Source organism: Diachasmimorpha longicaudata, chromosome 15 (assembly GCF_034640455.1).
Source record: "Diachasmimorpha longicaudata isolate KC_UGA_2023 chromosome 15, iyDiaLong2, whole genome shotgun sequence".
In the NCBI taxonomy this organism is placed as follows: Eukaryota; Metazoa; Arthropoda; class Insecta; order Hymenoptera; family Braconidae; genus Diachasmimorpha; species Diachasmimorpha longicaudata.
This window is the reverse complement of record NC_087239.1, coordinates 5,470,934-5,495,494: the sequence shown is the minus strand read 5'-3', so window position 1 is coordinate 5,495,494 and position 24,561 is coordinate 5,470,934. Positions and strand designations below refer to the sequence as shown.

Sequence of the window (24,561 nt, the reverse complement as noted above, 5' to 3'; positions counted from 1 at the left end):
ATTCTTGTGACTACCGAGGGGCCACGTGGCTACAGCTACAATTAGTAGCACGCTCGGCAATGCGCTTGGACTTAACTCCATACACCACATTACCACCCCTCACCATCCCCCTGCATCACCGTGCTGCCCCCCCCCCTCGCACCCTCCCCCTTCGATATGTTGTCGGCAGTCCGACACTGGCACGTGACGCGATTATTATCGACAAATGGGTGATTCAACTTGACCATTGTGGTAGTGCACGTTGAAGACATGCACGTTGAATATATATATATTTTTTTTTACTTCGTTCCGAGTATAAAAAAAAAAAAAAATCATTAGCGGACAAAAAAGGAGAACGAAGGGAGAATCAGCATTAACCAGCTTTTTACTTACAACTTCTCCATTCTCTTTTTCCATTTTAAACTGCAGTTTCATTCACCAGCTCGACTCTGTTTACACGCAACTTTCGAGGATATTCAAGCTCCGGATGAAACAGCGGTTGGGCCGGGGTGGATGAGGGGGGAGGGGGGGCGGGAGAGGGCGAAACTCGGGTAACTCTCGGCAATTTATAACTCAAAACTCTTTTTCACGTGTACATCGATTTGGAAAGTTTTTTATTTTTTTTTTTCTGCCAGTGTATTCCCACCGGTTGATGGCGTATCCCTTGTTTTTCCATTTTTCCGTCAAGGTCTCCACATATTCGCGGTCAACTTGACAATTTTGATATGATTGAAGCCCGAGGGTTGAGAATTATTGTTTTTGGCTGTGGAAACGGTCTCTCGAACTCCTTTTTTCGTTCAAATATTAGATTTTAACACTCGTGAGTTGCGTAAATTTTTTTAAAGAGAAGAAGACTAGGGTTAAAAAGTCCCCAAATAACTGCAGATCGGAAGCGCTTCGCTAATTTGTTAGAGATATCAACTATCTCCATACACAAAAAAACGATTACCCCTTTTTCTTTCTATTTTTTTTTCTTTTTTTTTTTGTAACTGTACTTTGGCCGATCGAATGCGGCGCGGGTAGCAGAGGTAAATGTGCGATGTGTTGTGGATAGTGTTGTCATTAAATTAGTCGTAAATTTTTTATCGCCGTAACCGAGAATATCTTTTACGATGCTATACAGGCAGCAGGAATATCTTCAATGGTTCGGGGGAGGAGGAGGGGAGGTGGATAGGGGGGAGTCCAGAGGGTGAATAATTTGTGTATTTCATGGAGATTCTTTCGGTCAGAAGACGGGATGATTTGTTTCTCCTCAGGTGCGCGAAGATGTAAAATTAAAATTACAGTGTGAACATAGTAATCGAGGCCAATATATATAAAACTAAAAATTTGATTTATGTTGGCGATATCCGAGAATTTTTTACAGTTCGGTAAAGACCGCTGTACAGTCACACTAATTTTTCATTATTCGATTAGTCAATTAGAAATTCCTCTGACACTGAGAAAAAAAAATTATGTCAATGGGAAAAATAATTGTGAACATGCGAAGTCCGGTATTTCACTCATCGTCCAACAATATGATGTTCAACCATTTATTATTGATAAATCACTATCTAAAGTCGATTACTGGTTATGATAATTGTTTCTCCGTCTCTCAAATAAAAAAATTCTCAATGAACTTGACCACTTCAACACTCGTAGCCCCGAAAAATCACCGTCTGCTGACACCACGAGTTTACCAATTCAGCACGGACTACCCAAACATCCTCCCCACGTATTCCCCCCCTAAGATATATAGCCCAAGAAGAAATAAAGGAGATATAAATTATTCTCCCCCGCAAACTCACCCTTTCTTCGTTCTCCCCCCTCAGTATTTTCCCCGTCTCGTGGCCGTCTGGCGGAATTCGAGGCCGCAGCACTCTTGGAATAAAAACTGGAGGTGAAAAAAAAAAAAATTAGGGGAAAAGAGAAAGGCAAAAAAAAGACTAAAATTCTCCAGGTACGTGACGAAATTATATGGCGCTCCGATCGTTCAAGCGCTGCTCTCCTTTTTGCTCCTTTTTTTTTTTCTCTTTCTCTCTCTCTCTCTCTCTCTCTCTCTCTCTCTCTCTCGTCGCTGGGGAATCCCGGCAACGTGACTCCAGCTAATAGCCCGTGGGTATATCGTCCTCTTTTTCCCTGGTACATAGTGAGATGAAGAAGAAGGAGAGAAAAAAAAAAATACATAGTGGAGACAAAAAGCTAGGGTAGAAGAAAAGGATCAGGGATGCACAGGCACTGGAAGAAAATAGTTTGTCCTGGCTATTTTCTGTCTCGCGCTTGGGGTTTTTCGTTATCGACATTTTCGCGGAGTTGAGCTGCCCTGTATGTGTGTGTGTGCGTTGGTTACGTGCGTGGGTGGAAATAGGGGGGGTTGGGGGAGGCTAAAGAGGAAAAGGGAGGTACGAGGTGGTGGGTATAGCCTGTATATAATCCACCCAAGCACCCCATTCCCAATGTGCGTGTACCCTCTTTGCGCTTGTGTCTACATACACTGGTACATGTGTGTGTTGGTGAAGAGCTCTTTCTCACTCTCACCCAGTCATTCTATATCACCACCTCTCTTTCCCTTCTTCCCACCCCCATTGGTGTGTTGGCGCTCGTTTCCGTTTGCCCGTGTGGCCCCCGCGGCCGCATTTGTACGTGTGTAGAGACGAGTTTTCTGGAGGTTTCCCCTGGCAACGCCGAGCGCCGGCTACAGACTGGCTACGAACCGAGGGTACCTCTATACTTTGCTATCGTTGAAATTTTCGTTCGCCCTGTTGTCGAGGAAGATAGACTGCAGCATTCCTTCTGGAAAAATTTATTTGAAAATATCTGTAATTTAGGTCAATTTCATGTTCTTTGGAATTTTATAAAAAATATGCGTAAACGATATATTTTGGATATTTGTTATATTAATTGGGTCAATTCTGGAGCTGTTGAGTATATTTTTTTGAAAATAATTTTTTTCGGGTGGGATATGCTGTGAAAAAAGGAAATTAATGTGGAAATAAAAATTTAATCGGATTCTTGATTTTTTTATGGGGCGAAGACGCGCCTGTTCCTAATTTATTCCAATTTCCAATATGATTTAATATTCTTATATAATCAATTATTCAATCGTTCGGATAATAATTAATGAATTTTCGGAGCTGCTGAAGTCTTTTCCCAATTTTCGTTCCATCGAATGATAATTTTTTGATAGGAGCTTTAATACTTAATTAAGCGCCTAAAATAGTAGCTGCCAATTTTTCAAATACGGAATTATATTTATGAGACGAATCAGAGGTTAATTGACCTGGGATAAACGTCCAATCTCACAGACAAAAGTTTGGCCGAATTCGCAATAATCGTGGGACCGACATCCAGAATAAAAAAATTCCCTAATAATTATTTATCGTCTTATTCAATTTATATACACTATATTGATTTTCATAAAGCAACCAGAGCCCCATCACCCTACCCTCACCATCGAATATTAAAAAAAAATCTATAAATAAATATGAATAATCAGTCATTTCATTTATATTTTTTAATTAAATTTTTTTTTGCACAGATGAATTTTCCAGTGAAAAGACAATGATAATTTTTGCTCAAGTATCATGAACAACTCGTAGCCATCACTACGTTCTGTGTGCCCTCCCTTGGTGTATCTCTCGCCCTCTCCCCCCCCTATCTCCCCCCTCGACCCCCACCTTCTCTCTTCTCCTCTCTTTCCGGCTATTCCCCTCACCCACTCTGCTGCGACTGCCCTAGTCGTCGTTCCCAGCAAGTACTTCTATGTACCAACCATCTCCAACACGCTAACCCCACCTCCCCCCTCCACTCCTTTATATACTCTGTGTATTTAACTCCATGCACATATTTACGAGGGCTCTATGTACATATGGCCGTCTCGTGCGCCCGCACGGTCTCGCTGTACATATGTGAGTGTCTATATGTATAACTACAGTGTTGTATAACGTGGGTTATGTACAAACGGGGATATATCCATGTACAGATGCCCTGGGCCATGTACATAAGGTACAGCCTGGCATAAAAAGTATATGGTAACCAGGTATATTCCAGCTAAAAAATAATATCAGGTTGGTTTTTGAATTTGTTGGATCGATGTTAATTTGGAAAAATGGAGATTACGGGGAGATGTTTGGTGAGGAGAGGGGGAGGGGGGGGGGAGAATGTTTTGATATATACGGAGAAAAAAAAATTGGGAATGGGAATATTGTTATTGCTAAAATGGAAATATAAATTTCCCGAGTACTGATTATGTATTTTTTTAAGGACTAAAAAATTATTTTGTACAGCTGTTCTGTTTACTAGAGTATTATGCACATTCAGGACACCCGGAAACATAAATAATTTATCACAGAGTTTGACATTGAGGATAAATTTCGCGTAAAATTTTTTATGCATTTTTTACTGATTTGTTTAGTTCAATCCTCTCGCTGATCTCAAAAAATTCATCTCGAGTGTTTGCTATTGCACTGAATCAATGATGAAACAATAATTGTTTATAATATTCGGGGGGTAATTGACCATGAAATTCGCCGACAATTTTCATCCCGTCGATCCAAAAATTGTTTAAAAAATATTTTACATTTATGTGCTTTAACAAAGTCTGAAAAGTCCTACAAGTGGAGGGAACAAAGGCTCGATAAAAATATTAACTTCTGGATTATCCGATTTTCATCAGAAAATTGACTCCCCCAGAAAATGGGAAAATTTCGATTCTTCAGAAATTTAGAGGGATTGAATAATTCACTGGATTTTTGGCAACTCCCCCTCGGGCGAAGCTTGGATTACTCGACTTCCAGACCACCTCCACGTGTCAATTATGAGCCTAATTATGGAATATCCAACCTTAACACTTCCGATATTTAACTGTGTCCGTGTAGACAGACTCAAGAGGGTTGGTCGACATGTGATGAGGATTTTTTTCGCCCTAAAAAAAAAAATTGGAAGTGGGAAGGGAATTTAATAATTCATCCAATCAATATTTCCAACTCATGATTCTCTCGTCTTGAAATGGATTATTCATACGTTTCTCCTCTTCCCCCCGATTGTCTCCAGAAGAAGGCCACATTTTTATTGCAAGGAAGTTAAAGTTTTCTGTCTGTCAGTGGCAGGTACTGTACTCGCCTGGCTTTGGGCCACTGCTGTGGTTTTCTATTTTTCTTCTCTCATATACAAGCCAATGTGTTCTCCACACATTTGCCATGATGCCAGCGCGAATACTTTCCATCAGCCATTGACTTGCGTAATTCTCAACTTCAACTTACGCACACTAATACGCTTGAGGCCATTTTTACTCTTCTTACGAATTCCCAACGTCTCTCACGTCACTGTCCTTTCTGTCCTTTTTTTTTTCAGCTTTCATATGTGACTTGAAATCGGTAGAAGGTTCGATAAGGCAATTTTACCTGAATATCGTGGGGTTTTTACTAACGACCCCCAGAACCAAAGTTTTTTTTTGCAAAAAACTGTTTGCCTGGTTTAATTTAATTCTAATATAAAAAATAACCCAATGTTATTTCACTTTCAGGTCATATCCGTCGCCAGTACAAAACGGAGGACAGAATAGCAACACTATGAGCTGTAGCGGTTCACAAGGTGAATATAAACACAGTAATTTAGGGGGGAAGGGGTAGATTAGGGTACCTTTTCACCTGTACCAAGGTATTTGCCAGAAAAACCTATAATTTCGCCCTGATAAAATCAATCCTCTTTAATATTTAGATAAACGTTAGAAGAATTTGTGTAATGATTACCACTGTGACAGGTACGTGAATATTAATATTTTAATCTCCTGGTTATTGAGTAATTATGAAGAATTTTTATCGCGGATATTGAATATTCCCGCATTAATTGAATTGAAATGACGTTAATGAAATGTAGTCATCAGTGGTGAGCGAAATGGTGAGACGATATGAGCAGTGTAGTGTCGAAACGTAACAAGGAAAATTTTATTGCTCGTTGAATTCATCATTACGAATTACGGGAATGCAAATAACGATTGAAATTACTACCTACGAATTTTAAATGTTTATTTTTTAATTATAAAAAAATTATTACTCGAATACTTACCCTGACATACGAATTTTTATACTTACAGGTATAATGGTTAAACAGGAGGCTAGGGATGATGGCTACGAGACGAGTCCCGATCTGGAGATGAGGAGTAATGGTGGTGACAGTAGCCAACAGTATCATACACCACTGACGCCTCATACCCCGCATACACCTCATACTCCGCACACACCTTTGACGCCAATATCGGCGACTCCACATCAGCCTCAACAGCCGGGCTCCACTGGGGCCACACTGGGACAGGTGAGTGAGCTTCATAGGGCCCGTATACACCTCCCACTTCTCCCCTAAACCACGGTAGCCATCATTACCGCAAAACCACCCTTCGTGCAAGTATCTTTCATCTCGCATCTCGTGTAACCAACTTTGTTCCATCCACATCCGCACTCGGACAAAGAGAGAAAAAAAAATGAGGGAAAAAAATTGAGAAGTTCTCATTAGAGGGGAATTCATAACTTGGGGTTTCATTCGCGGGGAGAAAAATCCTTTGAAAATGGATTTTTCGTTGTATCAAGTTGACTGGTGGGGTCAGTAGGGCTCCTGGACTTAAGCCTGAGGAATTTTGAAGTTTAAAAGGATTGAGTTGAGCTCACTTTTCGATTTTCTGGGGAAAAGAATTTTTTTTTTTTCGTCTTTGGGGACTTTGCGTGCTCAGCATGCGGGGGAATTATGATGGGAAGGCGTGATGGGTAGAAAGAGTGTGATTGTCATGGGTCAATGATGGATTACTTGTTGATAACAAGATGATTTGGGGAGACTCTACTTCAAGCGAAGAGACGTTCCTTTTTTCCCCTCGAGTTTTACGATATATTGCAGTCTGATAAATTTAATAAATTACTCGAAGTCTAGGTCGATGTCTTCATATGATTGAAGATCGTTTCGTGTAGAAGTAATTGTGGAATTTTTGAGAGAATAATTTAACGGGTAGAGATCGGCAGTTTCTGAGTATGTCCAAGTGCAAGTCGAAGAATGCTGTTAAATGATGATGAAATAGATTAGAAAGGGCGCGATTGTCCCGAATCGATGATGGAGTACATTTCGATATCGAGATGATTTAGTGGAGATTCACTTCAAACGAAGGGACCACCTTCCCCTCAGAATTTCACGATTTATTGGGCAATAGACTTTCAATCTGATAAATTTCATGGATTACGCAATGCCCAGAATCATATCTTCATTAGAAAAGTATAGAATTCTTGACAACATAATTTGGTAGTCAAGGCTCACATCAGCTGATGATTTTGAAAGCTTACTTCTCACTTCACGTGCCACGGAAGTTGGTACATAAAAAATTAGTGAGCTGCACCATTCAAATTTCTGAGATAGATTTATATAAAAATAAAGAGGATCAGAGATGATGCACCAGGCCATTCTTTTCTCTGCGTTGTACTTCCATTTCATCGACGATATAACGAATAATTTAATAACATCCATTATATTCTCACTTCCTGAACAATTTTCTACAATTTCAACTGCAGGTTGGAGTCAAGTGTGAAACTCCAGTAGACCCTTATTCATTCGTCGACGAGGAGATGTCGATGGGTGGTGTACGAACAGCAAGTAGTCCTGGTGAAAATATCGATGGAATAACATGCCCCAGTGGTTCACAATCAGGTCTTGGTACACCAACGTCAATGTCACCGGGTCCAATGATGAATCCCCAACAGCAACATCATCATCAGATGAACATGGCAATGAATGGGGTTTTAAATCCCCTTCAAATGCAACATCAGCCGAAGAAGAGGGGGCGAAAGAAAAAATCTGAGATGATACTAACGCCTGAGGAGTAAGTATTCACTATTTTTTCCAATTTCTTTTTCCATCGATATTTGTCTTCACGATAAGGCATGATAAATCAAGCTTTTCAACAGATTTTTGAAAATTAAAATTTAATTTTTGAATAATTAATCAGAACCGTAATCCTCTTCCTCTTCTACAGTTCCCCATTCCTTTTACGTTCTATTATTTATTTATAGAATACGATGGGCTCTCCCATATGCTCTTTTATTTTGCGTATATTATGTACTGAATTTGAAATACGTAAAAATTTCGAGTGAATAAGTGATTGTTAAACATTTTTCATGCAATTTTCTATTAAACGTCACGTAAATCCCTTTGCAAAGCCCAAAGAATTACTTTCCAAACAGTGGATTTCTGAAGAAATTACTATGAAATTCACCGAGTATGGTTCATTTGTCGCTGTACAAACAGAAGGGTGTAAGGAAAAGGGGCGGAGGGGGGAGGGAGGGAGTGGGTGGGTGGGAGGGTACCGAGAATGTTTGCCTGAAGAGAGTAAAAGACGAATAAAATGGAAAAAGAGACGTTTCAATTGACTAACGACATGGTGCTACGTGATTTTTCCTCAGGGCAGAGTTGGCGGAGGCAAAGAAACGGGCCAAAACCTATAAAGAAAGAAAGAAACACGACAGATTCGATGGAATGCCGGAGGAGGAGGTCAGCAAGCGTGTACTACCAGATCACCTCAGTCCAAACCTGGATATTATAATCGTAAGTTCTGATCATTACAAATATATTTGAAATCATTATTTTTGTAATTTTCAATCGTAAACTGTTTATATTCTGGGGTAACAAGAGTCTTGAGGTGTTGATAGAATCGATTAACAGAATTTAATTCAATTTTTTTTGTCGATTCTTGTCTTCGATTGCTGGGATTCTTTACAACATCGATGAAAACATGTCGTGTAATCGTGAAACGATCCGGGAGTTTCTTTTGCCCCCTCCCCCTTGTAGTATTGACGTTCCTGGCACGATGAAGTGTATGATATCAATAATTGCTCACGCACCGTTTCTTTTGTCTCTATACCGCGGATCGTTACCCTCCCACGAACAGCCGTACTCGTTTTCCTATAGACACTCTAGTTCATTCTGCATTTGGCCTACGATAGCAGGTGTTGAACCGTGAAAATGTAGTTATTGCACCGAACATTCACGGTCATATCAATTGAAAAATTGATACAAAGTGATCGCCTTTTATTTGTTCTGCTTTCTCGCATAAATTTACATATTAAATGAAAAATACAGGTCAGTGATAAATGAGGTTGTAGGGAATTTGGCGAAACTGTTCCGAATTTCTTCCTGAAGATCTTCAATATAGGATTGTAAAAAAAATCTAAAACTGGCAGTAAATAAATTTTTGAAAAATTTGTCACTTGTCGCTTTCAGGAAGGTAGTCCCCGCGCCTCGAGGAACCAAGATATTCTTGACTCGACAGTAATAGCTTCAGTGAAACCGAGAAAGAAAATGATTCTTCATTCAAGATTTTCAAAATTGTCAATTCAACGAGGGAAGTGAATGAAAGTCGACGTTTTCAATTTATCTCTCCCCTCGTGTCTATGACTGCAGCAATGTCTCTCTGGAAATGAGCTTTGCGATCCCAGGAAACAATCGGAATACTTATCAAAAACTGCTCACCCACAAAAGCCTCACTTTTTCCCATTTTTTTGCACCCGAGACGAGTCTCGGAACGATGGAGACACACGTGTTAATGTGTATTCAACGTGTCACTCGTGAGGGCCTGAATAAAGGTACAATGGGCCGATTAAAGTCTCATTTTTCTTCATTTTCCTCTTTCCTCGCTCGTTTTCGTTTCGTCTTTCAACGAGACGATCAAAGACCACCACAAGGGTCTGCTTGTAAGCACTAAAACGAGGCAAATTGCGTGCGATACCGGTGCATAAGTGCAAGAAGCATTTGCTTTCTATTCCTTCCTCATCATTTTTTTTCTCTCTCTCTCTCTCCCTCTCTCTCTCTCTTCATTTTAAGATAATTACGCAAGAGGCATGTGCGCCGTTAACGACGCCCTCGACTCTTGGCGGTTTTATCCTTGGACTATGGCTCGTTTATTAGTTACCTAACCTCAAATGTAAAGAGGCGAATATAACGTCTTCGGATGTTTGTTGCGCAACAGGTAACCCGGCGTGTCCGTGTCGGACCGTTGCATAATCATTCGCCGTTACCAAATGCAGATGAACCACGCGTATTATTCTCTCTCACTCACTGGGTCTCTATCGTGTTTCTAGACCTGGACGTAGGTATTACGAATGCACTTCCACGTTCCTCCACCACCGGTGAACAGCTTTCCCTCTTTCTCAACCCTCTGGGCTGAGATAAAATTATATTCTTGGGAGTTTTCGATAATTGTTGGCATTATTGTCGGCGAATTGGATTCCTGGAACAGAAAACTGCATTTCCAGTCTGCAGGAAGGGGGTCGTGCTGATTACGCCCTGGGGTAGAACGGGCTGCAGGGGGGGATTGGATTGGGTTATTTTTTGGGGATTTTTTTTATTAGTTCGATGATTCATTGGCGCAGTCGATAAAGCAGTTTCGTGGGTGAACGTTAACAATTGTTGTGCAAATGTTTCATTATTTGATGATTATTTGGGGGAATTTCTAGAGACACGATTTCTCTTTGGGTCGAAGATTTAGGGGGATATCAGTAGTTTTTAATCCTTTAAGCCATGACTATCGTAAAACCGGAAATGCGAGTATTGAGGGAAACCGGACGGTGAAGTCTTAGGGCTTTTGCGGTCAAAGAGATCAACAGGAAGTCAATAAAATGGAAAATTAGAATTAGTATTTTGAGTTTTATTTTTTTGGGAAAACTTGACGAGGACTTTTGACAGTCAATGAACATGTGGAGTGATTTTTCTTGATCCTGGCACCCAGGATATTGATACAATGAAGTCTCTCGACATGTAATTATCCTGCGTATGACGCACCAAGTGATGAGAATTTTTTTAAATTTCAGATTGGCATAAATCCTGGACTGTTTGCAGCGTACAAAGGCCATCACTACGCAGGACCTGGCAATCATTTTTGTGAGTAATAGCCGTGTTTAACGAATTTCTCCCTCAATATTTTTTTTACTTTTCAACATCATCTCTAAACGGACAATTTGCGGTACCCACTGGAGCCATTATGCACGCATACGCGTGCGTGCGTTCTACATCTGACTGAGGGTAAAAAGGGTGGTGGTTTTGTGAGTGGATGGAGAACCAAAGGGGGTGGGAAGTGAAAGAGAGGGGGGGGGAAAAAAAAAGTCATGGCAGTTGCTGCTGGGCTCGATTTTCCAGGGTTTTCCCGGGGGTTCGATAGTTCCGTAGTGGTAAGTGGAGGGTTGTGCAGGCTTGGTAAAAAGGGCAGAACGGGGCGAACAACGAGTGGTTAGAGAGAGTTAACTATAATGAGCGTCGAGAGTTGGATGTGGAATGGAAATGGTGGAGATGGGGTAACCAGTAACGGGAAGGGGGCAGGTCGAAATGTTGAATGTTACCGAGAGTGGTGGCTGTCACTCTTATCAGGAAGATCTGAGGATTCGTTTAACGGGACATCCGCTGTAATTCACGGGCTTTTTTTCGACTCTTCTCTCTCTCTTTTTTTCCCCCATTGTACATTTTTTATTGTTCTCATTTTTTTTTTAGATGTTTTTTAAAAGAGTTTTCGTTGGCTGATGGAACGAGGAAGACTTCCTTATGAACTTATGGCAGCGGGTTGAAATTTTATACTCTTGGAATTTTATACTCGATATATTGTCGTCTCTGGAGGGAGACGAATAGCCGACGAATAGGTTTTTCATGACTTGTGGGTTGAGTGAATTTTTACGCACCTCTCAAGAGACGGGAAACACTTTTACACACTTCTAGGGGATTGTTGCATTTTTTTAAAGGTACAGAGGGGTTCCTGGGATAATGAGAAGACACACACGAGTAGTTCCAACATAAATAGATGTCATTCTATAATTTTTTTGCCTGTTGTACTTGAGAAAAATGACTCCCTTTAATTGGAAGACAATTTTCATTCGTTCAGGACCTTCAACAATGAAGATTTCCCAATAAAAAGGAAATTTCGTCCTGATGAGGCACGAAACGACATTTTTAGGTGATGAGATTCATTTTGTTAATGTCCCTATCGAGCAAATGGGGCAGCACAAGGTGTTCTCAACTCCAGGGGGATGTTTTTATAATTACTGAAACAAAACACCAATGTTTTTTTTGTCGAAATAGTTGAAATGCTCTTGGAAAACTAAGAATGAAGGGTGAAATAAAGATTGCTGGGGGGAAAAACCGCGCCCAGTCCTCGAAAAATCATCCGCTTTGGCACTTTTGTTACGTTTTGTGGCCCCCAGAAGATGAGAAGCATCAAAGGAGGGATTTAGCTAGCACCCTCTCTCTGTCGGTTTCCGGGACCTTTCGTTTCAGCCGTCACGATTCACCCTCGAATCGTTGTTGGGAGATGGACGTAACATGGTGGGGTAAAAAGGGAAACCGGGCGAGGGCGACGAGGGTCGAAGGGCGGTGAGCGCTGCTGGAGGAGGACGCCAGCAGGACTAGTCGCTCGATAGCAGCTTTGTCCACGTTCACGGGGGCCCTCTTTTACTCTTTTCCTGTCCTGCGCTTTAGATCCAAAAAATCAAGTTTGGAAATAAAAGGGATTGAGGAAAAAAAATTGTTCACACGAACATCGACAAATCTTCAGGTCCATTTATCCTGTTCTTTTTGCAGTGAAATGTCTTCCGCAATGGGTCGGGAAGATGTTGGAGACTAGTCGTGATCAGAAACATTATAATCGCTTGAATGATGTACTCTACATGTTATGATAACATATTTTTGCATAAAAAAATTTTTTTAGTCGAACAAATGGATTTTCTGTTGCTTCAATGCCAAGTCAGTTTTTCAAATAACATTTTTCTAGTCCAGTTTTTGTGGTCTCTTCAATCCCTTCAGTCTTTCTGGGTTTCCTTCCATTAGGCGGTGCTCCTAATCCCCAAAATTTTCGATTGACACACATCAACAACTGATAAATAATCTCCCATCATTCAGCAACCGCGAAATACCCGAATTGACAGTTAAAAAGGATAAAATAATTCCAACAACTGAAAATTGATTTTCCAGGCGCGGCCAAACTCCTCGGTGTCTGGAACGACGCTGGCTGCACAGGTTACCATCGACCTGCGTTCTGGTTACCGTACCTGACCGGCGCATTCGCCGTCGCGATAAAATAACAGAATGAAAAATAAAGTCCACAGATTATAAATTGAGCTGGATTATCCGTTATATTTTGTACAGCTTCTTGCATTGCTCTCAATGTAGGTCAATACATTATTCGTCAGCCATTAGCTCAGATCCAGGCTAGTGCTGCTCTGGACGAAGTGAAATAAAAAAAAAAATAATGTCAGTACGAGTGTGAGGGTTGATGGGGCTCCTCTTCATGACATACTTTCTATTTCAATCGATTCAGTTCACTGAAAAATATAGCCAGATATCGTTAGAGAGAGTGATTCTGGGTGCCTCTCTCTATCCTCTCGACCAGTTAACTTTGTTCCGAAGTTCAGCCAAGGTCGCGGTGCGCCGGGGCCATTCGCTTCTCCCTACTTTAGTGTGAGTCGGGGTAGTTGTTACTTCCCTCAACTGGCAAGTCCCCCCGTCCCTCCTGCTCCTCAACCGAACCGACGAGAGTTTCCGTGAAGTCATAAATTCCTTGTATAACCCACCCAACTCATCCGACAATTTTACACTCCTTCACTATTTCTTACTCCATCCCAAGGCAACAACCCCTGCATATCACCGTCTTACTTTGAAACTCTTGAAAATTTCTGTGCCAACTATTCCCCTTACCATTGCCCTCCGTACTCTCACTGAAAAGTTTGTCTCCTACTTTTCAGTTTGCCCAACTATGTGGATCATTTGGATTTTTTTTTCTGGTGCTTGGCATTGTTTCTGTTTGAGGGTGATTTTCACTGTGAATCTACTTCTCATGAATTTGTCTTTGAACTTGAATTGAATATAATTTATTGCATTAATTAAGATTTTTTTGCGGTGCAAGGGAAGGTTTCCTTTAAATTGAAAAATTCCGTTTAAACAATTCAACAAGAAAAATGAAATTTATCGTAACATTTATTGTTATCAGGGAAATGTCTACACTTGAGTGGCTTAACACCGGAGCCACTGACAGCGGACGATGATTTCAAGCTGTTGCGTTTGGGAATTGGTTTCACAAATATGGTTGCACGTGCGACAAAGGGCAGCGCTGACCTCACGAGGAAAGAAATTAAAGAAGGTCCGTAATAAGAGTTAATAATAATAAATAATCCAATGCCATGAGCCGCCTAAACAAGAAGTTTCAAAAATTATTAAATACCTTCGACACTCGAAATAAAAAATGTCAAATCCTTCAATCGTTGGGACTTAGAGCTCAAGTTATTTGTAGATATTCATCAGTTCAATTTAGTCAACGAGGGAGAGTCTCAACAAGGTATCAAACTATTCCCCAGTGATTTAGCACCGAAGATCCCAACCCTTCATCTCCTATAACCGAGTTGCCTTGAAATTCCAAAGTAGTCGAACACAGTTAAATGAAAGTGAACTCAAGGCTGGCCTCGAAACTATCCCCCGGCTACTGACACCATTTATCCGACAAGCTGACCCTTCCCGTCATTTGCAATGTCTATTCCCGAGAATTGAAATGCAACTTATGCAGCGTCTTCCCTATGTTTCTAGATGAATATATTTTTCGTTTCAGGTAGCAGCGTATTACTCGAAAAATTGAAAAAGTACAAGCCAAAAATAGCAGTATTCAATGGTAAACTCATCTACGAAGTATTTTCTGGTAAAAAGGAGTTTGGATTTGGGAGACAACCGAATCTCGTTGAAGGCACGAACACTGTGAGTTCTTGATTAGTTTTTAGGATAATTGCGGCAGTCAAACTAGTCCCTTCCCATGACACTACTTCATCCACCTCCCTTTTTCCTTGCAGTACATGTGGGTGATGCCATCGAGCAGCGCAAGATGTGCCCAACTGCCCCGGGCAGCGGACAAAGTCCCGTACTACGCGGCCCTGAAAAAATTCCGTGATTACTTGAACGGCACCATATCCCACATAGAAGAGTCGGATATTGTCTTTGCCGATACTAAAATAAAGAAGCGCGAGCACGACGCACTGGAGGAGAAGAAGCAATTCCCCGATGATTTGGACGGTGAGAATCGATTATCAGACTCAAAGGATCAGGGTTTGATGCCAGGTAAAAAGAAACGAGGCAGGCCAAAGAAAATAAAGAATCCTGATGAGATGCCACAGCCAGAGCCCGAGAAGTTGGATGGTAATGGTGAGATTGTGAAGAAGCGACGAGGTAGACCGAAAAAAATTCACCAGCAGCAGAAGCAGCAGGAGCGAGAGGCGAGGGAGCGCGATCAACTGGTCCAGCAACAGCAGCAACAGCATCAGCAGCAGCAACACCAGCAGCAGCTCCAGCAGCAACAGCATCATCATCAGAATCAGAGCCAACATCATCATACCTCCATGGGACACATGGGCGACTATGGAAATCTGCCAAACTGCTTCTCACCACCAAAGCCCTTTGCCCACATGGCACCCTATCCCCAGCAAATGAGTGACTCAAATTTTTATGGACAAACAATGAACGATAGTCCATACAACATAAGCTCAAAACATAGTCCAGTGCATCTCCAACATTACAGCCAGAGTCCAAAGTCAATGTCCCTGTCGTTTACCCATTCAGACTTGTCGTCGGAGATAACAACAGGTATATCATCGGAGAATAATCTCGAACCATCGCCCCTGACATCACCCAGCGTTGAACATCCTGATTTTGAACCACCAACGAGTATCTCCCAGAATTTAACAAACCATCGCCAATATAATCCAACGAGTGGCGACTCGGTTCATCATGGCAGCAGTCCAGATACACCATCACACTCGAGTTACACGAGTTATATGGGTTATCATGATCAATCAACACCAGAATCACACACTGGCCATCAACACCAAACAACACCAACTGGAATGAGTCAGAGTACTGAAGAGCACTCGCATCATTCACATCAGACACCACCGCTCAATCACTCACACACACCAACGCACACATCAATGTCACCTCATCCACACGAACAATTTGGTATGAAACGCAGTGGAAATCAGGATGTTGCATCAAAGAGTCTGAGTGATTTAGAATCACTTGTCGATCAAATACCAAGTATAACAGATGGTGGTAATCAGCGTTTGCATTCACAAAGTGCAATGTCTGACGATGGTTTGAATGATAAAATCGATCATCATCAGTCGTATCTTGGATTTAACACACAATCAATGACAAATTACAGTCCACCATTGGGTAGTAGTGGTGTTTATCCAGGTACACATATTTATTCTGGTGATAATTATGGTATTTATAGCAATGGTAGGCAGGATGTACAGCAGGGACAGCAGCACAGTAAATCGTACACGGTTGAAAATTTAGCATCGAGTAATTATACACCAAGTATGAATCAATCTGGCAATTACACTAATATTATTCCAGGACCCCATTATCCAGTACCAACAATGGGCTCGACAAATGGCTATCTGTTTGGTGGTCTTGAATCGAGTTTAATGCAACGTACTTATGGTATGAGTGGTATGAGTGGTATGCATCCATCACTTGGACACATGGCCAATCCATATCCGTACAATACCTCTTATTCGAGTTCATTCGATAGTTATCCAACACCACCTGGTGGTATACATGCACCAAGTCCAAATTATCCTGGTGGTTATGCAAGTTCAACAAATTCACCTACTGGCCATTCAACACCACCTTCATACCTTCAATCACATCATAGGCCACCTGTTGATCTTGCTTACGACGGTGTATGATAATTATTGTGAAATTTTACAGAGAAATGGAAAATTATATATGTGTTTAAATACCTTTTTACGATTAGTCAAACCTGGAATATTTACATTTTCTACGTATTTTTACACTTACAGAATTTTTCTCATCATCAGTTGATTGTTTTAATTTTTCAATAGTCGATTTAATCGTTGATTTGTATAACGCTCTTGGCATTACATACGTTTGGGTAGAATTATTTTAGGGGGAGAGAGAGAGATTGCTCTCATGACACGAATTTTTTTTTTTCTCATTTAGAATTTAATCTAGTCCACCTCCGAAACGAATATCGTTTGCTGCGGGCGGTGTCTAATTATGCTCCTGTTGATCCTTCAGGATTTTTGTGCATTATGTATTTTTCTTTTTTTTTTTTTTCACTTGGAAATCAGTGAGATCGGCGGATTCGGGGGGCGGGTGTGTCAGTGTCAATTGATAAGTGCGATTTATGCTCAAGTTTTTTATTAAAACTCTCTTGTTTACGGGATACACTGGTGACTCGTTGAGGGAATGTATGCAGATTAGTATCATTCGTCATTTAATGCCACGGAATACACTATTTTTTAAGGCCAGTTTCGGTGCTAAACGAGTGTGCAATTGAGCAATCGTACGGTGTTTTATTCCTGAATTATACATTGTTGTTATTGTTGTTGTTATATTGTTATTGCCCTTTGAAAACGCTTAACTTCATCGAGTTCATCATTATCATTAGTTATTAATTTTTTTCTCTTCGATATGGGGGTAATTCCGTGTGGCTCGAGGAGATTTCTAGTGAGCAGCCATTGACATTTTTTGTATCAATTGTTGACTCTCAATTATTTAGGACCACAGAAAAAATGGAAAATCCATTTTTTGTTCAAACGAACAGTCAGCTTCAGAATTTATTTGTTAGTTAAATTACCAAAAATTAATTTTCCCATCAGAGAAAAAATTGAAATGATAGAACTAAAAATTTGCTATAGAACAAGAGTTTTTGATTCGATAAATTATTTTTATCTGCGTCCTGAATTAGGGACTGAGCCGCTCAGATATCCTCAGCCAAGTAAAAACTGCTTTTCTTCTCTGCATACAATTTGTTGTATGAATTATCAACGATTCATACGTATCAGCCACCGTAATTTGGGGATTAATTAAGAAGTGTCCATTACAGAATCGCCTGGGGTATCTCACTGATCTCCAAATTCCTCGCAACTGTAAATAGTAAAATAAAATCAATTCGAGTGGAACGAATTTTAACTAAGATTCAATTGGCCAATATCGCCAAATAAAAAATGCATAATCGTGCATTAAAAAAAAACTAGCTAATGAGATGATGAATAAAGAAAAAAAAATAAACATATATAAAGACAATGGAAGTTTCAAACTAGTGTGATCAATCGAAACAGCTTGAGCTGAAACACAATGTACAACACATCTTCACTTTATTCGCATAATCGTCCCGGCGTTTCTCCATTGATGTTGTTATCATTGTCATTGACGGCTAATTGTCACGTGATAAACCAAACATGAACTTAAAGAGCAATACATTTTTTTTTTGAAAATTCCGTGAAATGATCTTCATCATCGACTGCTATCGCCGATTGGTAAAGATAATAAATTATCACGTTTGCTTTTTTTTACAGTGCAATGAAAAAATGAGAAATGTAAATCAATTGTAACCGGTGATGATGATGAAGACTCATTACCACGATTGTCGCATAATTACCGTGAATTAAGATCGTGTTACGTTACGTTTTTCATGCCATAATTAATATTCTAATTTTCGTTTATTATTTTTTTTTCCACGAATCAGTTATTGTAATGGCGATTTATCCACAACTGATGCATAGATGTATTTGATTTATAAAAGTATAAAATTATGACTCGAAGAATACAATATTGTTCTGATAATTGTACGAGACCCATTAAAAAAATTAAATAACATCCACTGAAGCTGTAATGTCGCTGTAAAATTATGCATCGGTTTTATTATAATAAATCATAAATATAGATTTAAAAATTAAAGAAGATAAAACAGATATATATGTATAAATAAAAATATAAATATATAAATAATTACAATTGAATAGCCCATGTAGTAATGGAGATGAACAATTTTCTCGTGATGAAAGGGATTAATCATTGATTACTCTTGGCAGACTCACTGGTGTCGATGAGGTAATGATGATACATACAAAGGAGAATAAATAAATAAATGGATTAAAAAAAAGTAAATTGGACGTTTAAAGTGATGCACAGGGTATAAATGAAGTCGTTGATTATGATAATGCTGTCTATATATACATAAGTATTATAGATGTTTCTTTCTGTTCTATCGGCCTCAAGATTGCGAATCAATCGAAAGCTATCCATAGATGTTTAAAAAACAATTATTGCAAATAACGAGGGCTGTCTATGGTTCTCAGATTTAAAAGAATGGTAATAATCAGTGTCGTAAGTGTTAATTCCTTGAATCACGCGATCACTTGCTGTTTTGATTTTTCCATTTTAAAATTGATATAAAATCATCCTAGGGAACCATTGCAACAGCAATTATGAGTAAAAATAATGTCGATAACGTAAATCACTGTAAATTAATATTAAATTAATAAAGACAAGTAATAGTTAAGTTGGTATACAGTAAATAATTGAGAGGAGAGATCGTTGCTGTTGCAAGACATTCGAGTTTAACTGAAGATTTATGAGCGAAAAAGAGCTTGGGCCTGGTTAATTGTCTGGGCCAAATAATATTTTTTAATCGCTTGAGAATTGGGTGAAAACTCAAACTATAAAACAAAGTAAATGAATGAGTAAATAAATAAATTATTTAATTGTTCGAGAAAAAAAAATTCAAGTGTTTTGCCGGCTTTTTATCTTAAAAAAAAACGATGTACTTCTACTCGATTTCACTCTACAGCGGTTGGTTGAACGATCAGGTGTGCTCGATTGAGAATATAATTAGACTGGGTAATAGGAAAATTTCAATGTGAATTGAATGAATATAATGTAGCTTTGCGGGGTTATTTGGAATCGAAATCCCTCCAATCTGTGTTCAGATAATTCAGAGCATTGGAATTTATTTCAACTACCTGAATTTCAAAATATTGAATCAATTTTTTCGAAATTTTACGGCAAATTGAGGAAAAATTGATAAACAAATTCATCGTGAATTATTTTGGGGGATTTTGGAAATTTCTTTCCCATTTTACAGTAGGAGATGAGTAATTTCAACAACTATTCGTAACATGGAAATTAAAAATTTTATTTGTGATTTAAAGTCAAGATGAAATTCGTGAAATAAATCGCCGAATTTTTTCGTTACATAAAGTTAAAGGAAAATTTGTGTGATCCCCTTGAATAAAGTAACGAATCCATCCAGTTCTCCTGGACGATTTCTCCCTGAACTGCATCAATCGCACGGTCTTCAGACACATTGACTTTGTTCTCCGCCACAATTACAAAATTCGCTCAAATTGAAAAACGAAAATGAAATAAAAAAAATCCTGATGACAGACGGCTCTGTGGGTCCCGATCCTTCGAACTAATCCGTTGATCTATTTGCGATGTATTTTTTTACAAATCCTTGATGTCCAAACTTGCATTAACAAGGCTATGAAACGAATAATTCGAGACAAAAAAAAAAAATACTTCAAAATCGAAGTCAAGATGTAAGTAATCTTCAGTAGTCAAGTGTGAGTGAGATTGATGAAGAGCGAGTGAATAAATGGGTGAAAAATTTATTGTCCGTTTAATTGAACGTTCAAAGTAGTAAACGATTTTTATGCTGAACGTACAAACTGTGTATGTTTACTTGGTACAAAGATAAAAAATTGAGATTCAAGTCATCGCAACAGAATATTTTTTCATTGCTTCATTGATATTTTAGTTATTCTTTAGTTTGACCCTGTTATTGCGAGGAATGAGGGAACTTATTCCTGGGGGATTTCTCCATTCTATCCTCAGGCGTCTAATACACTTTTGCATAAATTAAAATCGAGATTCCTACGATCATCAAATGGAATTTATTATCGATGAAAATGCGTAGAGGAATTCAACGCCTCCAGCTGTCGTCGTTCCAGTCTCGCTCTTGTCTTCAGTTCTCCCCTTGCAAACAATATTTCCAGCAGTTCTTATCACCTCAATTAAAATTATTATTATTATTCTGCAACATCTGAAGTTGGGTGGAGCTAGTGAAAATATTAGACACAGCTCTGATCCCTCCCTCCGCCACTGGTGGACTTTTAACCAAAAAATGGATTCAACTGTTCAAAATTCCCCTAATAAATCCTAAAAGTAATATTCTCCAATAAAAATCATGGAAGCTCTTCAGACCGACTACCAAATCTTGAGTGACGTCTATGAAAAAATTCGGAGACTCCAAAAAGCAGAGAAGAAAGCCCCAAAAACTGAAGTGATTTCGCTACCTCAGACCATTTATCAGCTGATAAACGAAGGAGTCCAGAGAATCAATGATTTAATGATCACTTCTGATTGTTCCAATCACCCACGTCTACTAGCCATGAAATTAACGTTTCTCTACGAGAAATCAAAGGCACTAGTCTGCGAAGGAAAAGAAAATTCAGCAGAAGAAATTCTATCGGACGCCTTCGCCGACATCGACGAACGCCTGTCAAGAAGGGAAATTATATTCTCGGGGCTGAGGATGATGAATCATCTGGCGTATCTGCTCATGAAACGTGATGACCTTGATAGGGCTCGAGAGATACTGGAGAAGGGAGATTCAGCGTACCGAAGAGCGAAACCAATCAGCTCAGCTGTTCAATTCCTCAGTAATGAGGAGTTGTTCTCTGGTGAAGCTGTCGTGCACTCTTCCGAGTCTTGGAACAAGCTGGAACGTCTGGTGACGAGCAATCTTGCCATGTTGGGGATGATCTATGAGAAGCTGGGATTGTGGGAGAAATATGCCGGGTGTCAGCACGAGGTTCTGGAGAGACAACTCGATATCTCTGGACATGAACTCCCAGTGTGGGCAATGAAGGCCACGAAGCTCGCATGTTTTTTTATGGCGCAGAATCGATTCAAGTAACTTTCTACTATTCCCATGTTGATTCGATATTCTTTGCATTTTTTTAATTAAAAAATGGATAAATTATGCCAAAATGGAGATAATAAAGTTAAAGTCCTGCAGAGAAGCGAAAAATCATTTGGCGACTGCAACTGAAATGCTCTGCAAAGCCGAGAAAAAGTCTAGACCACTGGAGTCAGGGACCACCTCTCCACCGAAGTAAATGTTCACCTGAAACCTCTACCCCTACATTCTAAGGATTTATGAGACATTTTCCTCAAGGTGTCCGGAATTCCACCGGAAGTATGCGGATGTCGCCAACTGTTGGGTTAAATATGGTCTAGCCATATTCAGCTCTTCGAAAATGAATGCAATGAAACACTTCTGCCAGGATTCCAATGAGATGTTGGCTCGAGTCTGGAACCCACTTTTTGGATCTCCACAATCACCAGCAGGAGACTCCGAGGGGATTGGCGAGAAAAATAAGAAAAATGCAAGGACTGGGGGGAAATCCCAGCCAACTCTTTCCAGCATTTCGGAGGGTGACGAAGCTGCTGGTTCCTCAGCAGTGGAGAACGAGAAATTATCTAAATATGATGGTAATGATGAACATTAACAATGATAGCTTTGAAGTCAGGTCATAACATTTTTTAGGACCATTATTCCTCTTCGAAAAACTTGACTTGAGTGAATACGACGGAGTCACAGACTCGTTAGTAGATAGTACACTGGAAGCAAGGATTCTCTTCTACCAGAGCCACACGTGGCTGAAGCAAGTCAAACTCTTCTACACGCTTCAAGACCACCCTATAGAGTACGTCAACACCATAATGGACCTCAACGAACTGTACAGATACCTCGCGTTCTTCGAGGAAGACATTGAAAGGTCTCCTATTACGAAAATCCTTGTCCCCGTAATTTTATTAACGAATTTAATTTTTTTAAATTGTCTTCATACTCACCATTGATCTCGTCATGTGTAGTCAATATTCCGTGCACAAACTGCGAGCAGATGCTTTGGAAACGCTGAGTGCAGTTCTTCGGGAGGTCAGACCACACTGCTACATGGCAGTATCCGTGGAGATCCTCCGGGAGTTGGCGGAGGTTCAAATGGAAATGATGGGTCTGAATCTGAGGAAAATTTACGCCGCTCAAACAGCCCTTCCTGACGTGAATCAGACACTTCAAAAGATCGAGACTCTTCAGGGTCTGAATATAAAGCTGAAAAAATTCGGGAAGAGTCTTCCTGGCCTCGAGGCACCTGACCAAATCCAAAGTTCCCACTCGTGAAAGGATGGGATATGGGAATCAAGAATTTTTCAATTAAAAATCATTGAATCCTTCTAATTACTGGGTTAGTAAATTCAATGAATTAGGCAGGCGAACATTTTTCTAATGTATTTTATGGCGAGTGGGTGAATTAGGCGACTTGCAATGGAGCTCCATCCAAGTTCTCTGTGGCCATCAATTTTCGTCGTGTCCAATCACTCATAGAACCGAAAAAAATGGAGGATGATTGTTTTGAAAAGTACAGATTGTCAACAGAAACAATAGAGAAGCTCAAGGACATTAGAGAGACATTGAGAGATGACGCACAATCCTCAAACAGAGTCTGGAGAGAACTATTCCACGTTGAGGTTAGAAACAATTGTTGAATTACCAGTTACCTGAAGGGGAATAGCCCGTTCGTTCATTTCCCTAATTTCAGCATGACAGTGACGATACGAGTCCTATTCAAGATGTCTCCATGGATATCGTCGAGGAATCCTCCCAGAAGTCTTCACTACCTGGTAATGATGCGGAGCTGTCGTCCACTCCTTTCTACTTCACACAAGCCAAACCCCAAGAGACTCCTCTTTCTCCCTTGGCAGAATCGACGAGGTCAGTCTCAGACATCGTCAAGTCGCTGTCTGGAAAATTGGAGACAAGATGTTTGGATGTTGAAGACATTAAAGAGTTGACCGACGCTAATGCTGTCGAGATTGTCGAGAATTTGGGAAAAAAACTGAGCCCTAAGGGGGTTTACAATTTATGCTGTTCAGTTTGTGATATGGAGACAGTTTTGGGAGCTTATTATGCCAGGATTGTCTGCTCGAACCTGTTGTTCCAGAAGGTAGACCACTCAAGGTGCCCTCAATCGTGTACCCTAAAACTTCTGGAATTATTCTGAGCCTATTTTATTTTTTTTTAGATAGTTCAACTGGAAAAAAATTCTAATCGCATTGAGACGTCTATAGTAACGAAAATAGCGGAGAAATTCCCTGACGATGTCAAGGAATTTCTTCTAGTTCCCTTGTTAAACACAAATTTGAACAACGTAAAGGTGATATCAACGCTGATTAAAAATTATCCTCCATCCATCAAGAAAGAACTCATATCGTAAGTCTCAGAAAATGTCCTGAATGTGTAGTCTCTCAATTGATAAATTATTTATTATTGAAGTGACTTCGTGGAAAAAGTGAAGGAGCTCAAGCCCTGGCACATGACAGTCCTACAGTGCCTGATCAACAATAAATTACATAACGAGGTGAATACTGGGATCCTGGCATTGTTAGCTGACAAAGCTCTGTCTTATGCAGATGACAAGACCTACAGCCAGTGTATACTATCATTCTTGAAGACACAATCACCCTTCACAGACGACCAGAGAAATATGTTGCATGAGATAATAATTGTACATAAAACGGTTTTCAAAAAACCCATGAAAAATATTTTTGATCAAATGTTTCGTCATCGAGATCTGTGGCACGTGTCGTAAACTGAATAAATAAATAATTTATTTATACAAGTTTTATTTCGATTTTTGGGCAAATTGTTACCTCCGTCGATAACATTATCACCCCCCA

The 24,561-nt window shown here is 39.8% G+C and overlaps 3 protein-coding genes across 7 annotated transcripts in view; all 3 read left to right on the top strand.

Moving 5' to 3' along the window:
- Positions 1-18,776, top strand: part of LOC135169696 (uncharacterized) — a 28,061-nt gene extending 9,285 nt beyond the window's left edge. For 2 of the 5 annotated variants that reach the window (XM_064134924.1, XM_064134923.1), the window contains 9 exons: positions 5,483-5,550; positions 6,053-6,270; positions 7,506-7,813; positions 8,394-8,535; positions 10,797-10,866; positions 13,955-14,104; positions 14,255-14,299; positions 14,567-14,709; positions 14,802-18,776. In XM_064134924.1, the coding sequence (XP_063990994.1) occupies positions 5,483-5,550; positions 6,053-6,270; positions 7,506-7,813; positions 8,394-8,535; positions 10,797-10,866; positions 13,955-14,104; positions 14,255-14,299; positions 14,567-14,709; positions 14,802-16,697 (3,040 nt within the window). In that variant the 3' untranslated portion in view covers positions 16,698-18,776. The remainder of the gene's footprint in view (positions 1-5,482; positions 5,551-6,052; positions 6,271-7,505; positions 7,814-8,393; positions 8,536-10,796; positions 10,867-13,954; positions 14,105-14,254; positions 14,300-14,566; positions 14,710-14,801) is intronic. The other 3 variants (XM_064134927.1, XM_064134926.1, XM_064134925.1) reach the window with 3 other exon arrangements.
- A 144-nt stretch (positions 18,777-18,920) lies between these two features.
- LOC135169702 (KIF-binding protein-like) lies at positions 18,921-23,267 on the top strand. Its single transcript, XM_064134935.1, has 6 exons — positions 18,921-21,732; positions 21,839-21,934; positions 21,998-22,314; positions 22,370-22,601; positions 22,699-23,069; positions 23,140-23,267. The coding sequence occupies exons 1-5, from the start codon at positions 21,005-21,007 to the stop codon at positions 23,003-23,005; spliced, it is 1,680 nt and encodes a 559-aa protein (XP_063991005.1). The 5' UTR covers positions 18,921-21,004; the 3' UTR covers positions 23,006-23,069; positions 23,140-23,267.
- Positions 23,217-24,519, top strand: LOC135169714 (uncharacterized). The gene is made up of 4 exons (XM_064134951.1): positions 23,217-23,352; positions 23,424-23,828; positions 23,907-24,094; positions 24,158-24,519. Exons 1-4 carry the CDS (start codon positions 23,221-23,223, stop codon positions 24,471-24,473), a joined length of 1,041 nt encoding a protein of 346 aa, XP_063991021.1. The 5' UTR covers positions 23,217-23,220; the 3' UTR covers positions 24,474-24,519.
- Positions 24,520-24,561: the final 42 nt, after the last annotated feature.

Bases quoted from the DNA above. Each gene is read 5' to 3' on its own strand.
- LOC135169714 (XM_064134951.1), top strand. From the start codon at position 23,221: ATGGAGGATGATTGTTTTGAAAAGTACAGATTGTCAACAGAAACAATA. The intron at 23,353-23,423 runs GTTAGAAACAAT...CCCTAATTTCAG, and splicing joins GAGAACTATTCCACGTTGAG to CATGACAGTGACGATACGAG. The intron at 23,829-23,906 runs GTAGACCACTCA...ATTTTTTTTTAG, and splicing joins CGAACCTGTTGTTCCAGAAG to ATAGTTCAACTGGAAAAAAA.
- LOC135169702 (XM_064134935.1), top strand. From the start codon at position 21,005: ATGGAAGCTCTTCAGACCGACTACCAAATCTTGAGTGACGTCTATGAA. The intron at 21,733-21,838 runs GTAACTTTCTAC...AAAGTCCTGCAG, and splicing joins ATGGCGCAGAATCGATTCAA to AGAAGCGAAAAATCATTTGG. The intron at 22,315-22,369 runs GTAATGATGAAC...AACATTTTTTAG, and splicing joins GAAATTATCTAAATATGATG to GACCATTATTCCTCTTCGAA.